The sequence below is a fragment of the Gorilla gorilla genome, chromosome 19 (genome assembly GCF_029281585.2).
Source record: "Gorilla gorilla gorilla isolate KB3781 chromosome 19, NHGRI_mGorGor1-v2.1_pri, whole genome shotgun sequence".
NCBI lineage: Eukaryota > Metazoa > Chordata > Mammalia > Primates > Hominidae > Gorilla > Gorilla gorilla.
Window position 1 is genome coordinate 16,933,017 of NC_073243.2, and position 16,009 is coordinate 16,949,025.

General features: G+C 44.8%; 1 protein-coding gene across 5 annotated transcripts in view; it reads right to left on the reverse strand.

The window, feature by feature from the left end:
- SMYD4 (SET and MYND domain containing 4) overlaps positions 1-16,009 on the reverse strand; it is a 50,234-nt gene that overhangs the window by 24,245 nt on the left and 9,980 nt on the right. For 4 of the 5 annotated variants that reach the window (XM_063700498.1, XM_019013310.4, XM_063700497.1 and 1 more), the window contains exons 3-4: positions 7,987-8,131; positions 668-757 (exon numbers count right to left, since the gene is read on the reverse strand). In XM_063700498.1, coding sequence (XP_063556568.1) covers positions 668-757; positions 7,987-8,131 — 235 coding nt within the window. The remainder of the gene's footprint in view (positions 1-667; positions 758-7,986; positions 8,132-16,009) is intronic. The other variant, XM_055367124.2, reaches the window with a different exon arrangement.

Consider the following 16,009-nt stretch of genomic DNA (forward strand, 5'->3'; position numbering starts at 1 on the left):
CAACCTCCACCTCCTGGGTTCAAGCAATACTCCTGCCTCAGCCACCCAAGTAGCTGGGACTACAGGTGCCTGCCACCGTGCCCAGCTCATTTTTTGTATTTTTAGTAGAGATGGGGTTTCACCATTTTGGCCAGGATGGTCTTGAACTCCAGACCTCATGATCCGCCCGCCTCAGCCTCCCAAAGTGTTGGGATTACAGGCATGAGCCACTGTGCCTGGCCTAGTACATTTTTTTGAGATAGAGTCTCGCTCTGTCACCCAGGCTGCAGTGGCGCGATCTCGGCTCACTGTAACCTCTACCTCCTGAGTTCAAGCGATTCTCCTGCCTCAGCCTCCTGAGTAGCTGGGACTACAGATGCATGCTGCTACACCCGGCTAATTTTTATCCCTGTATTTTTAGTAGAGACAGGGTTCCACTGTGTCAGCCACGCTGGTCTTGAACTCTTGACCTCAGGTGATCTGCCCGCCTCGACCTCCCAAAGTGCTGAGATTACAGGCAATGAGCGCCCGGTCCGACTTTAGGTAGATATTAATGTGCTTCCAATTCAACCAATAGCAGCATGACATGATTTTAGTGTTCTATGGAAGAAGCAGAGATGAAGGTCTAGTCCTCCAGTAAGAAGCCCTCCGGATCCTCTCCACTCACACCAGGTATCCTGATACTCACCTCATACTGACCCAGGTGGAAGAGGGCTGCCGAGCGGTTAGCATGACACAGTGACATGTCCTCAGTGTTAGGCCTTGAATGTGACACTCCCTGCAAAACAATGAACTGGTTAAAAGTATAAATGGAAACCAGCATCTCTGAAGAACATTTTTCAGATATTCCGGGCTCTAGTACCGAAGACTGTGTGAAACTGGGAAAGTTACTGAACCTCTTGGTGCTTCAGCTTATCTTTTAACTACCTGAGAGCAAAGCTGTGAAGCGCAAGTGAGGACATCAGTATTAAAAGCACTTTGTCAGATACAGCTTCAACCACAAACAATACTGAAGGTGGATAAAAAACTGAGGGACATACCTGCAAGCATAATATCCTACAACCTGAATATAACAAAGGGTGGGTGGCACAAATAGAAATTCACAAAAGAAGAAACACAAATAGTTATAGAAAACAAATGATTAATTCACATATGGATAGCCAAATAGATGAAAATGAACGCAAAAAAGGGATACTAGGCTGGGTGCAGTGGCTCACGTCTGTAATTCCAGCACTTTGGGAGGCTGAGGCAGGTGGATCACTTGAGGCCAGGAGTTCGAGACCAGCCTGACCAATATGGCAAAACCCCGTCTCTACTAAAAATACAAAAAAATAGCAGGGCATGGTAATGTGCGCCTGTAATCCCAGCTACTTGGGAGTCTGAGGCATGAGAATGGCTTGAACCTGGGAGGTGGAGGTTGCAGTGAGCTGAGATAGTGCCTGAGTGACAGAGTTGGACTGTCACAAACAAACAAAAAAGAATACTTTTTTCTACCATCAAATTGGCAAGGATTAATAATAACCATAAATATGGTACTCAGGTAAATGTAGGAAAGATGGTGATTACTCAGTAAAACTACTGGGATAAGACCGGGCATGGTGGCTTATGCCTGTAATCCCAGCACTTTGGGAGGTCGAGGCAGGTGGATCACTTGAGGTCAGGAGTTTGAGACCTGCCTGGCTAACATGGCAAAACCCCATCTCTATTAAAAATACAACAATTAGCCGGGCATGGTGGCGCACGCCTGTAAGCCCAGTTACTCGGGTGGGTGAGGCAGAAGAATTGCTTGGACTCAGGAAGCAGAGGTTGCAGGGAGCTGAGATCATACCACTGCACTCCAGCCTGGGCAGCAGAGTGAGACTCTGTCTCAAAAAAATAAATTAATAATAATAATAATAAAATATATATATAAGTAGGTAGACAATGAGCAAAATAAAGTGATGAATCTTTCAGTGGATAAATTCCAAATACATCAAATTCTTTTTTTTTTTTTGAGACGGAGTCTCGCTCTGTCGCCCAGGCTCGATCTCGGCTCACTGCAACCTCCAACTCCCGGGTTCACGCCATTCTCCTGCCTCAGCGCCCCCGAGTAGCTAGGACTACAGGCGCCCGCCACCACGCCTGGCCAATTTTTTGTATTTTTTAGTAGAGATGGGGTTTCACCGTGTTAGCCAGGATGGTCTCGATCTCGTGACCTCGTGATCCGCTCGCCTCGGCCTCCCAACAAATACATGAAATTCTTTAATGTAAAAACAAAACTATAGAAGTGCTGGAAGAACTGTAGAAAGCATGTAAAGTATTGCTGGACGAATCCCTAACTCTGACACAAAACCCAGAAGTTATCAAAGGTTAATAAACTCGACCGCCTGAAAATAAAAATTATCTTCACACCAAAAACCAATAAAAGCAGAAGGCGAACACTGAACTGGAAAAAATATCTGCAATTTATACTACAGGCAAAGAGCTAATTTCTTTACTTTGTCAAGATTTCCTACAGATCACTAAGATGACAACCAATAAATCAACAGGAAAATAGGCAATGATATGGACAATTCTCACAGGAAATAAAAATGGCTCCTAACTGTGAAAAAAATGCTCAGCCTCATACAATCAATAAAATGCAGATTACAACTGTACAGAAATGCCATTTTTTTTACCTATCAGGCAAAGCAAAATAAAATTAATGGCACATAGCGTTGGTCAAGAAGTGGGATGACGGGTATCCTCATTATGCTGTTAGTGAGGGTGTACACTGGTTTCATAATTATGGAGGGCAATTTAGCAATATATGTCAAAATTCTATATGTATGTATATCTTATATACATATAAAATATCCATTGACCAGGCAATTCCTCTTCTAGGAATTAATCCTACAGATACAATCACTTATCCTACAGTTATATATGAAAAATGACATACATACAAGGGTTTTTTTTCTTTTTTTCAGACAGTCTCTCGTTGTCGTCCAGGCTGGAGTGCAGTGGGGTGACCTCAGCTCACTGCAACCTCCGCCTCCCGGGTTCAAGCGATTCTCCAGCCTCAGCCTCCCAAGTAGCTAGGGTTACAGGCACACGCCACCATGCCCAGCTTATTTTGTATTTTTAGTAGAGACAGGGTTTCACCACGTTGGCAAGGCTGGTCTTGAACTCCTGACCTCAGGTGATCCACCCATCTCGGTCTCCCAAAGTGCTGGGATTACAGGTGTGAGCCACTGTGCCCGGCCCTTTGCAAAGTTTCTCATCATAGGCTTGTTTGAAACAGCAAAAGATAGGAAACAAGCATTGATCCACAGGACATTGGTTACATAAATTGATACATCCATTTAATGGAATGCCATGTAGCCATAATAAAGAATGAGGACGCTTTTTTTTTTTTTTGAGACAGAGTTTCGCTCTTTCGCCCAGGCTGGAGTGAAGTGACGTGTTCTTGGCTCACTAAAACTTCCGCGCACCGCCCCCCCGGCCCTCACACCAGCAACCCCGCACCAGGGTTCAAGCGATTCTCCTGTCTCAGCCTCCCGAGTAGCTGGGATTATAGGCGCATGCCCCACCACGCCCAGCTAATTTTTCTATTTTTAGTAGAGACAGGGTTTCCCCCTGTTGGCCAGGCTGGTCTTCAACTTCCAACCTCAGGTGATCTACCTGCCTCGGCCTCCCAAAGTGCTAGGATTACAGGTGCGAGCCACCGCGCCCGGCCTGAGGACGCTCTTTATGTACTGAAATGGAATGATCTTTAAATTATTACTGTTAAGTGGAAAAGGCATGGTGCTGAACAATATGTGCAGAATGTTACTGATGTAAAAACACGGTGTGTGTACAGGAGTGGAAGGCTGTATTTACACACGCCTGGAGTATGCTCTGGAAATATACTCAACAGTGCTAGTTTATGGGAACAGAAAATCATGTGGTCAGGGGACAGGAAAGGCAGATGACACTGGACACTCTTGCACTTTTAAAATCTACATGAACAGATTCCCTCCTCACAAATAAATTGATATAATAATAAAACCGTAATCATCACAACCAGTACTGCTTGGGATATGGAGAAATTAATATCCCCATACTCTGCCAGAGGGGATGTTAACTAGTTCTTTCCTGGAGAACAATTCAGCATCAAATACCAAAGACCTTAAAAAATACATTCCTTCTGCCCCAGCAATTACCCTTCTAGGAATTTATCCTAAGCAAGCAATCAGATATATACAAATATTTACATAGAAAGATGCTCATTGCAGTATTATGATCCCGAACAATTTGCCAACATTAGGAGATGTGAAATCAAGTACGGTTTTTTCTCTGTCACGGAACACTAAGCCAGCTGTAGAGAACCATGTTCCAGTGGAAAATTTAATAACATGAGAAAACGGGCACAATCAATTGTCGAAGGAGAAAAGCAGGTCACAAAAGAGAAAGTGCAGCATTATCCCAATTTTGTAAAAGAAAAACGTATTTTCGGAGGAAAAAGTCTGGCTGGATGGACGTAAGCAAAAATGTTAACAGTGCCTATCACTGGTTATGAGGTTTTTTTTACTCTTTATGCTCCTCTGTACTTTCCGAAGTAAACATATATTACTTTTACAATCAGACAAAAACAACAAATATTTTTAAAAAGAAAATAGCAGCTTTCTAGAAAATTGCAGAGTACCATAATCACCAACACACTGGCTTCATGAAATAGGAAGGCTCATCTCCCTCCACATTCAGAGCAAACCTTAATTTTTTCTCTGGCTTCAGTTTTTATTTTCCCTGTTTTCCTTGAAGAACTTCCCATGTGATCACATTTATGATGCACATACATAAAGTTGAAGAGATTAGCTCTGAAAAAAGAACTATTAAGCCATTTATCACTGGATCATTACACCTAATGGACTTTAATCCCTCAGCAACCACTAAAGCTTACATTATTTAGCTAAATACTTTACTATAACACTACAAAGCAGGGATTTTATCAGCTGTAGAAGCTGCTGTTGTAGGTGTGATTGTTTTTGGAAAATTAATCCCAAACTTCAAGCACATTCAAGCATAAACCTGTTAAAGATTCAGAGTAGGATGTACACCCTTCAAATGAAAAGCAAATTTTGTTTTTAACAGAGACAGGGCCTCGCTGTGTTGCCTAGGCCTGCCTTGAACTCCTGGGCTCAGGCGATCCTCCCGCCTCGGTCTCCCAAAGTGTTGGAATTACACGAGTGAGCCACTGTGCCCAGCCTACCCTTCAAATTTAAACTTATTCTTTCAATATCCAAGGTCACAGAACTGGTGCAAGAGATTGTCATATTCCTGCTTTAAGCCCATATAAGTCTCTTAAAAGCTACGGGAGGAAGTTGCTCAGGGGATCTTGTTCCAATTCTTACTATGAAAGCAGGACAATAAGAGTCATTTATACATTATTATTATTGTTGTTATTATTATTATTATTATTTTTTTGAGACAGAGTCTTGCTCTGTCGCCCAGGCTGGAGTGCAGTGGTGTGATCTCGGCTCACTGCAACCTCTGCCTCCCGGGTTCAAGCAATTCTCCTGCCTCAGCCTCCTGAGTAGCTGAGATTACAGGCGCCCGCCACCACGCCCAGCTAATTTTTTTGTATTTTTAGTAGAGACGGGGTTTCACCATGTTGGGTCAGGCTGGTCTCAAACCCCTGACCTTGTGATCTACCCGCCTCGGCCTCCCAAAGTGCTGGGATTATAGGCGTGAGCCACCGCGCCCGGCCTATTGTTATTATTTTTTTGAGACGGAGTCTTGCTCTGTCGCCCAGGCTGGAGTGCAGTGGTGCGATCTCGGCTCACTGCAAGCTCCGCCTCCCGGGTTCACGCCATTCTCCTGCCTCAGCCTCCTGAGTAGGTGGGACTACAGGCACCCGCCACCATGCCTGGCTAATTTTTTATATTTTTAGTAGAGATGGGGTTTCACCATGTTAACCAGGACGGTCTCAATCTCCTGATCCGCCCACCTCGGCCTCCCAAAGTGCTGGGATTACAGATGTGAGCCACTGTGCCTGGCCCATTTATACGTTATTTTATAGATGGGGTCTTGCTATGTTGCCCAGGCTGGTCTTGAACTCCTGGGCTTAAGCAATCCTCCTGCCTCAGCCTCCCAAAGGGCTGGGATTACAAGTGTGAGCCACTATGCCCAGCCAAGAGTAATAGATTACTAATTCTGTCAAGCTAACAGTCTCATCAGACATTCAGACAAAAATGGCATGCAGTTCAACAAGGGCTGACAGATATGGGCAAGGCAGGCGAGGGGCCCATAAGCTTACTGCTACAGGGTATCAGAAGGAATATGGAAATAGAAGTTTCTTGAAGAAATTCAGAACATATAAATTACTTTTTTTTTTTTGAGTCAGGGTCTCACTCTGTCACCCAGGGTAGTGCAGAGACCAGCCTGGCCAACATGGCGAAAACCCATCTCTACTAAAAATACAAAAATTAGCTGGGCGTGGTGCCGCATGCCTGTAATCCCAGCTACTCAGGAGACTAAGGTGGGAGGATCGCTTGAACCTGGGAGGCAAATGTTGCAGTGATCACAGCTCACTGAAGCCTGGAACTCCTGGGCTCAGTGACCCTCCTGCCTCAGCCTCCTGAGTGGCTGGGACTGATATGGGAGGGGGGCAGGGAAATGCTGTGTAGAGAAAGGCGGGTCCCTGGCTAGGGCTTCACCCTTGGGCCTGTGTCCACTGACCCAGGTGAGGACAAGCACTCCTGCCTTCGCGCCCAAATGTTGCATTTTCCAAGACCACCCTGGTTTGCCACGCCCCCAGCCTGGGCCTATAAAAACTCAAGACCCTAGCAGGCAGACACATAAGCAGCTGGATGTTGTCAGGAGTATGCCAGCGGAAGAGCAGCCGACAGGCATCGGCATGCCATCGACCAGTGCAGAAGGACACGGACTTTGGCCAGAGCAGCTGGTAAAGAGGTGGGCCTCTGAGTGGCCTGACTCCAGGGGAAAACCATCTCCCTTCTGGCTCCCAACCTGCTGAGAGCTACTTCTACTGGATAAAACCTTGCACTCACTCTTAAAGCCCACGTGTGATCCGATTCTTCCAGCACACCAAGGCAAGAACCCGGGATACAGGAAGCCCTCTGTCCTTGCGACAAGGTGGAGAGTCTAACTGAGCTGGTTAACACAAGCCGCGTATAGACAGCAAACTAAAAGAGCACCCTGTAACACACGCCCACTGGGGCTTCAACTGTAAACATTCATCCCTAGACACTGCCCTGGGGTCGCAGCCCCGCAGCCTGCCCATCTATATGCTCCCCTAGAGGTTTGAGTAGCAGGGCACGGAGGAAGCGAGCCACACCTCCATCGCACGCCCTGCGAGGGGAACAAGGGAACTTTTTCCGTTTCAGGACCACAGATGCATGCCACCACTAGTCAGGCTAATTTAAAAAAAATTTTTGTGTGTGGAGAAGGGGTCTCCCTATATTGTCCAGGCTGGTCTTGAACCCCTGGCCTCAAGTGATCCTCCCGACTCAGCCTCCCAAAGGGCTGGGATTACGGGTGTGAACCACTGTGCTGGGCCTATAAACTACCTTTTGTTTTAGACTATAACCACAGCAGAATTCCGCCAGGTTTCTTTTTCAAATCCATTCAATAAATTATAGACAAAGATAACACTGGCTATACAATTTAGCAATATGGCCCTATCTCCTGAAGAAACACGCATTGTTACATTGCTGGGCTGGGCAGGGCATGGTGGCTCATGCCTGTAATTCCAGCACTTTGGGAGGCTGAGGCGGGCAGAACACCTGAGGTCAGTAGTTTGAGACCAGCCTGGCCAACATGGCGAAAACCCATCTCTACTAAAAATACAAAAATTAGCTGGGCGTGGTGCTGCATGCCTGTAATCCCAGCTACTCAGGAGACTAAGGTGGGAGGATCGCTTGAACCCGGGAGGCGAATGCTGCAGTGAGCTGAGATTATACCACTGTACTCCAGCCTGGGTAACAGAGCAAGATTCTGTCTCAGAGAAAAATAAATAATAAATTGCTTGAGCTGGGAGTGTTTTACCTTAGAGTACAGCACTGCAGCTCCTGTGTAATCTTTCTCCTGAAATTTTTTGTTTCCTTCTTCTCTGTAGAAAAGAGGAGCGTCTGAGTCCTTTCCCACCAAGTAACCTTTAGAAAGTCTTTTTAGAAACAGCTCATCCTCAGGTCTGCATGAAGAAAGGAGGAAACAAAATAAGCAGAAATGTATTATTTCAAGGAAAGCTCTAAACCATTGCCCTCAAAACAAGAAAATGGGCCCGCAAAACATTTCACACACATGAGGATATGTACATTGTGCAACGTGATTAGACGAAAGAAATCTCATAGTCTCAGAGACACAGGGACCAGAATTTTTTGAGACAGGGTCTCACTCTGTCACCCAGGCTGGAGTGCAGTGGTGCCATCTCCACTCACTGCAGCCTTGATTTCCTAGGCTCAGATGATTCTCCCACCTCAGCCTCCTGAGTAGCTGGCACTAATTGGGAGGATGTGTGCCACCAGACCTGGCTAATGTTTGTACTTTTAGTAGAGGTGGGGTTTTGCCATGTTGCCCAGGCTGGTCTTGAACTCCTGGGCTCAAATGATCAGCAGAACTTCTTTTTTTTTTTTTTTTTTTTTTTTGAGATGGAGTCTCACTGTCACCCGGGCTGGAGTGCAGCATCATGATCTCGGCTCGCTGCAACCTCTGCCTCCCTGGTTCAAGTGATTCTCCTGCCTCAGCCTCCTGAGTAGGTGGGATTACAGGCGCCCATCACCAGGCCCAGCTAATTTTTGTATTTTTAGTACAGAAAGCATTTCACCATGTTAGCCAGGCTGGTCTCGAACTCCTGACCTCAAATGGTCCACCTGCCTCAGCCTCCCAAAGTGCTGGGAATACAGGCGTGAGCCATCGCACCTGGCCAGAATTTCTATTTAAGAGGACTGAAGGCTAATTTTTTATTCTTTATCTCATAATTATTGGCCAACGAACCATCCCTTGGATCATACATCATAAAAGATCTTTTTTTTTTTTTTTTTTTTTTTTGAGACAGAGTTTCGCTCTGTCACCCAGGCTGGAGTGCAGTGGTGCAATCTCAGCTCACTGCAAACTCTGTCTCCTGGGTTCAAGTGATTCTCCTGCCTCAGCCTCCCGAGTAGCGGGGATAACAGGCATGCACCACCACGCTCAGCCAATTTTTGTATTTTCAGTACAGGCAGGGTTTCACCATTTTGGCCAGGTTTGTCTTGAACTCCTGACCTCAAGCGATCCGCCTGCCTGGGCCTCCCAAAGTGTTGGGATTACAGGCATGTGCTACTGGGCCCAGCCAGGATCTTGAGTCTGGAAAATGAGACTAATATATGGTGTCTTTTGAATCAAGGAGTATTCTCCACTTCAACTGCTGAAAATACTTGAGTGGCTGACAGAAAAGAAGAGAGATAATGAGAATGAATCATAAAGTAAATGTAGTAAAACGTTAACACTTGCAAAATTTGGAAGAATTCACCAATTCTTTGTACTTTTTTTTTTGGAGACAGAGTCTCACTTTGTTGCCCAGGCTGTAGTGCAGCACTGGCACGATCTCGGCTCACTGCAACCTCCGCCTCCTGGGTGCAAGTGATTCTTGTGCCTCAGCCTCAGGAGTGTGAGCTACCACGCCCAGCTAATTTTTTGTATATTTAGTAGAGATGGGGTCTCATCATGTTGCCCAGGCTGGTCTTGAACTTCTGAGCTCAGGCAATCTGCCCACTTTGGCCTTCCAAAGTGCTAGATCACAGGTGTGAGCCACTGTGCCTGGCCTCTTTGTACTATTTTTGCAAGTAAGTCTGAAATTATTTCAAACTAAGAAGTTTAAGAAATAAATATACAAATGCTCTACACAATAAAATTAATAAAGCTGAACTAATACATAAATATAGAGACATATACACATACTAACAAAAAGTATACCTATTTTCCAATAAAAAGAAATACTATAGAATAACCTAGACTATTCTCTTTGACTATAATGCCATAAAGTAAAATATGAATAACAAAAGTAGAAACACAAATGACATGGAAACTAAAAATTCTCTTAAGTAACTCTTGAATCAAAGAAGAAATCACAGAGCTGCAGAATGGCCAGGTGCGGTGGCTCACACCTGTTAATTCCAGCACTTTGGGAGGCCAAAGAGGGAAGATTGCCTGAGCTCAGGAGGCTAGCCTGGGCAACATGGGAAGACCCTGTCTCTACAAAAAATACAAAAATTAGCTGGGTGTGGTGGCATATGCCTGTAGTCCCAGCTACTCGGGAGGCTGAGGTGGGAGGACTGCCTGAGCCCAGGAAGTCAAGGCTGCAGTGAGCCAGGATGGCCCCACTGCATTCAAGCCTGGGTGACAGGGCAAGGCCCTGTCTCAAAAAAACAAAAAACAAGAACAAAAAGCCCTGGAGAATGTTTACAAGTAAGTTAAAAATTTTTGTTTACAAAGACCCACAATAAGGAATACCTTTCACATTGTGACTCAGTATAATGCTTTTGTGTTTGAATATATTAAAATTTTATAAAACATTATCTTTGCTATGAGGTAAAAACAAAGTTAGTATCAAATATGACTTTATTAATATTTAAATACAACACAGAAAAGTCACAAATACGGCTGGGTGCACTGGCTCATACCTGTAATCCCAGCACTCTGGGAGGCCGAGGTGGGCAGGTCACCTGGTCCACGAGTTTGCGACCAGCCTGGGCAACATAGTGGAACCCACCTCCACAAAAAATACAAAAATTAGCCGGGTGTGGTGGCAAGCACTTGTAGTCTCAGCTATTGGGAGGCTGAGGCATGAGAATCGCTTGAGCCTGGGAGGCGAAGGTTGCAGTGAGCTGAGATCGCACCATCACACTCCAACCTGGGTCAAATAATACAGAAAAGAAAAACTAGGAAAGATTTTATTTAATTTAAGAGGTGTGCTTGCCTGTTCTACATTTACTCCAGTCCAGAAAATATGAAGGCAATACCCTATGCCTGTCTGGTACACCACAGAGCTTGTTCTTTTTTCTGTTTTTGTTTTAAATTAGGTTAAACCTAAAAATCCTAGTTCAAAACAAAAGGTTTGTGGTAAACAGTAATAATAGCAAAATTCTTCTTGCCTAACAATAGATTATGAACTCAATGTCTTTTTTTTTCTTTTTTTGAGATGGAGTCTCGCTCTGTCACCCAGGCTGGAGTGCAGTGGTGCGATCTTGGCTCACTGCAACCTCTGCCTTCCGGGTTCAAGTGATTCTCCTGCCTCAGCCTCCTGAGCAGCTGGGATTACAGGCGCCTGCCACCATACCCAGCTAATTTTTGTATTTTTAGTAGAGATGGGGTTTCACCATGTTGATCAGGCAGGTCTCCAACTCCTAACCTCATGATCCACCCGCCTTGGCCTCCCAAATTGCTGGGATTACAGGTGTTGAGTCACTGTGCCCAGAATACTTTTTTGATTTTTTAGTAGAGATGATGTCTCAATACGTTGCCCAGGCTGTTCTCAAACTCCTGAGCTCAAGTGATTTTCCTGCCTTGGCCTCCCAAAGTGTTAGGATTACAGGTGTGAGTCACTGCATCCAGCCGATTCTTTTTTTTTTTTTTAATGTCTTCTGGAATATTATGATAAAAAAATTGAGGCTGAGGTGGGAGGATCGCTTGAGCCCAGAAGGTCAGGGCTGCAGCGAGCTATGATCACACCACTGCACTCCAGCCCAGTCAGCACAGCAAGACCCTGCCTAAAAAAAAAAAAAAAAAAAAAAAAATTGAGGTAGTAAGATGGAACAAGCAATCTAATTTTTTTTTTTTTTTTGAGACAAAGTCTCGCTCTGTCACCGAGGCTGGAGTGCAATGGTGCGATCTTGGCTCACTGCAATCTCCGCCTCCTGGGTTCAAGCGATTCTCCTGCCTCAGCCTCCCGAGTAGCTGGGATTACAGGCACCTGCCACCACGACCAGCTTATTTTTGTCTTTTTAGGAGAGACGGGGTTTCACCATGTTGGCCACACTGGTCTTGAACTCCTGACCTCAGGTGATCCGCCCGCCTTGGCCTCCCAAAGTGCTGGAATGACAGGTGTGAGCCACCACGCCCGGCCTATTTAAACCATTTTTTAAGCATACAGTTCACCAGCATTACATACGTTCATATTATCCAACCATCAGCACTATTCATTTCCAGAAGATTTTTCATCATCCCATGCTGAAACTCTACCCATTAAACCATAACTCCTCATTCCTCCCTCTCCACATCCCCTGGCAATCTCCATTCTGCTTTCTGCCTCTGTGAATTTACTTATTCTAGGTATTTCATGTAAATGTAATCATACATTACTTTTCCTTTTGTGTCTAACTTATTTCACTTAGCAAAAAGTTTTCAAGGTACATCATGTTGTAGTATAAACCAGAATTTTGCTTATTTAAAAAAATTTTTTTTTTGGCCAGGTGCGGTGGCTCACGCCTGTAATCCCAGCACTTTGTGAGGCCGAGGCGGGTGGATCACGAGGTCAGGAGATTGAGACCGTCCTGGCTAACAAGGTGAAACCCCGTCTCTACCAAAAATACAAAAAATTAGCCAGGTGTGGTGGTGCGTGTGTGTAATCCCAGCTACTCGGGGGACTGAGGCAAGAGAATCACTTGAACCCAGGAGGCGGAGGTTGCAGTGAGCCGAGAGCACGCCACGGCACTCCAGCCTGGGCGACAAAGCAAGACTCTGTCTCAAAAAAAAAAAAAAAAAAAAATTTTTTTAAAGAGATGGAGTCTCCCTTTGTCGCCCAGGCTGGAGGGCAGTAGCTATTCTGCACTCTAACCTGGGCAACAGGCACAGTCTAGCTACAGGCACAATGATCGCACACTATGGCCTTTTTGTAGGTGTGTGAAGTGATCTCTCACTGCGGTTTTGGTGTGTGTTTCTCTGATTATGAATGATGTTGAACATCTTTTCGTGTGTCTACTGGCTATTTGTGTATCTTCTTTGGAGAAATGAGGAAAGTCCTTTGCCTATTTTTTAATCTGATTTTTTTGTTATTGAGTTGTAGGAGTTCTTTATATATTTCGGATATTAATTTCTTATCTGATACATGATTTGCAAATAGTTTCTCCCATTCTGTGGGTTATCTTTTCACTCTCTTGATACTGTCCTTGGTGCACAAAACCTTTTTTTTTTTTTTTTTTTTTAAGACACTCACTCTGTTGCCCAGGCAGAATTGCAGTTTCTCGGCCACTGCAACCTCCGCCTCCCGGGTTCAAGCGATTCTCCTGCCTCAGCCTCCCGAGTAGCCGGGATTACAGGCACACACCACCACGCCTGGCTAATTTTTGTATTTTTAGTAGAGACAGGGTTTCACCATGTTGGCCAGGCTGGTCTCAAACTCCAGGCCTCAACTGATTTGCCTACCTCAGCCTCCCAAAGTGCTGGGATTACAGGCGTGAGCCACCGCACCTGGCCTAAAACTTTTTTTTTTGAGACAAGGTCTTGCTCTGTTGCCCGGGCTGGAGTGTAGTTGGCTTGGTCATGGCTCACTCCAGCCTTGATTGACCTCCCAGGCTCAAGTAATCCTCCCACCTCAGCTTCCTGAGTAGCTGGGGCTCCAGGCATGCGCCACCATGCCTGGCTATATTATTTGTAGAGACGGGGTCTCACTTGTTGCCCAGGCTGGTCTCGAACTCCTGGACTCAAGTGATCCTTCCGCCTTGGCCTCTCAAAAAAGTGGTGGGATTATAGCTGTGAGCCACCATGCCCAGCCTAAAAGTTTTAATTTTGATAAAGTACAGTTTATTTTTTTTGTTGTTGCCTGTGCTTTTGGTGTCATATGCAAGAAATAACTGCTAAATCCAATGTCAAAATTTTCCCCTATGTTTTCTTTTAAGAAGTTTACAATTGGCCGGGCACAGTGGATCACGCCCCAGAACTTTGGGAGGCCGAGGCGGGCGGATCACGAGGTCAGGAGATCGAGACCATCATGGCTAACATGGTGAAACCCTGTCTCTACTAAAAATACAAAAAATTAGCCAGGCGTGGTGGCGGGCGCCTGTAGTCCCAGCTACTCGGGAGGCTGAGGCAGGAGAATGGCGTGAACCCGGGAGGCGGAGCTTGCAGTGAGCCGAGATCATGCCACTGCACTCCAGCCCGGGCAATGGAGCAAGACTCTGTCTCAAAAAAAAAAAAAAAAAAAAGTTGTTTACAATCTTAGCTCTTAACTTTAGGTCTTTGATCCATTTTGAATTAATTTTTGTATATGAAGGCACAACTTCAGCCTTTTGCATGTAGATTGTCATTAGGATACAGACAGAAAAAAACATTTTTTCTTTCTCCAGCCTTGCCATCTCTCTCTAGAACTCTGGGGATGTAAAGCCTTTCATGGAGCTAACTGGCGAAGCAGAAAGTCCCAGCTCTGGCCCCAAAGTAGAGTGCAGATTACTGAGATTGGACATAATAGCTTAATACCTGGGACATATCCACATATGCACCATTTTTTCTCTAAGCCATTTGAAAGTAAGTACAGGCATCGTGGATGTTCACCTCTAAATATTTGCAGGCCTCTGCTTTAAAAATAAGGACATTCTCCTATATTACCATAATATCATTATCACTAAAAAACTAACAGTAATTCAAATATTATTTAAATGTAAATGTTACCGATTATTCCTAATATGTCTGTTGTATCTTTTTCTCACCCTAACCAATCCAAGATCAACGTTCTCATGTATTGAATTTATTTATTTCTCTTTAGCCTCTTTTTATATAGTGCTATAATTTTTAAATGTATTTTTAATTTTTTTTTCGAGACAGGGTCTCACTTCCATTGCTCAGGCTGGAGTGCAGTGGTATGACCTCTGCTCACTGCAACCTCTACCTCCTGCCTCAGCCTCCCGAGTAGCTGGGACGATAGGCACGTACTATCATGCGCGGCTAAATTACTTTTTATTTTTATAAAATAGAGATGGGGTCTCACTGTGTTGCCCAGGCTGGCCTCAAACTCCTGGGCTCAAGGGATCCACCTGCTTCAGCCTCCCAAAGTGCTGGGATTATAGGTGTGAGCCACTGCACCTGGCCAATTACAATTTTTTTTTATGAGTAATTTTTTTTAAAGATTCAACACCAGAAAAACGTTTCACATTCTGGTTTCGCTTCATTGTTTCCTCATGGTTAGATTCACATTAAACAATTTTTATTAAGAATACAGCTGGGTGTGGTGGCTCACACCTTTAATCCCAGCACTTTGGGAGGCCGAGGCAGGCGAATCACCTGAGGTCAGGAGTTCGAGACCACCCTGGGCAACATGGTGAAATCCCGTCTCTACTAAAAATACAAAAATTAGCCAGGCACAGTGGTGCATGCCTGTAATCCCAGCTACCCAGGAGGCCGAGGCAGGAGAATCGCTTGAATCCGGGAGGCAGAGGTTGCAGTGAGCAGAGATTGTGCCACTGCACTCCAGCCTGGGAGACAGAGAGAGACTACGTCTCAGAACAAACAAACAAACAAAATGACTATATAGTTAAATCTATATACTTCTTGTTGCCTCAAATCAGGAGACATATAATGTCTCCCCAGTATTGTGGAAGCTAAGTTTGGTCACTTACTTAAGGTGGCAATTGCTGAATCTCTGCAATGTAAAGACACCTTTCCCTTGTACTTAAATACTCTATAGGGCCATACTTTGAGATCATGTGAAGAGCCTGTTTCCCAACGATGTTACTTCTAAAGGTTTGAGCATCCACTGATAATTGCCAGAATCATTCCATCACACTAGGGGTTACAAAATGGCGATTTTTCTAATTCTACCATTATTTCTAAATTTATTAGTTGGCAATCTTTTGTAAAGACAAACTTTCTCCTTTTCCTTCTTTGTTTCGTGTGAGCAATATTTACACAGACATAATATGTATTTACTTATTTTTGTTTGTTTTGAGACAGAGTCTCACTCTGTTTCCCAGGCTGGAGTGCAGTGGCACCATCCTGGTTCACTGCAACCTTCGCCTCTGGGGTTCAAGCAATTCTTCTGCCTCAGCCTCCCAAGTACCTGGGATTACAGGCACCTGACACCACGCCCAGCTAATTTTTGCAT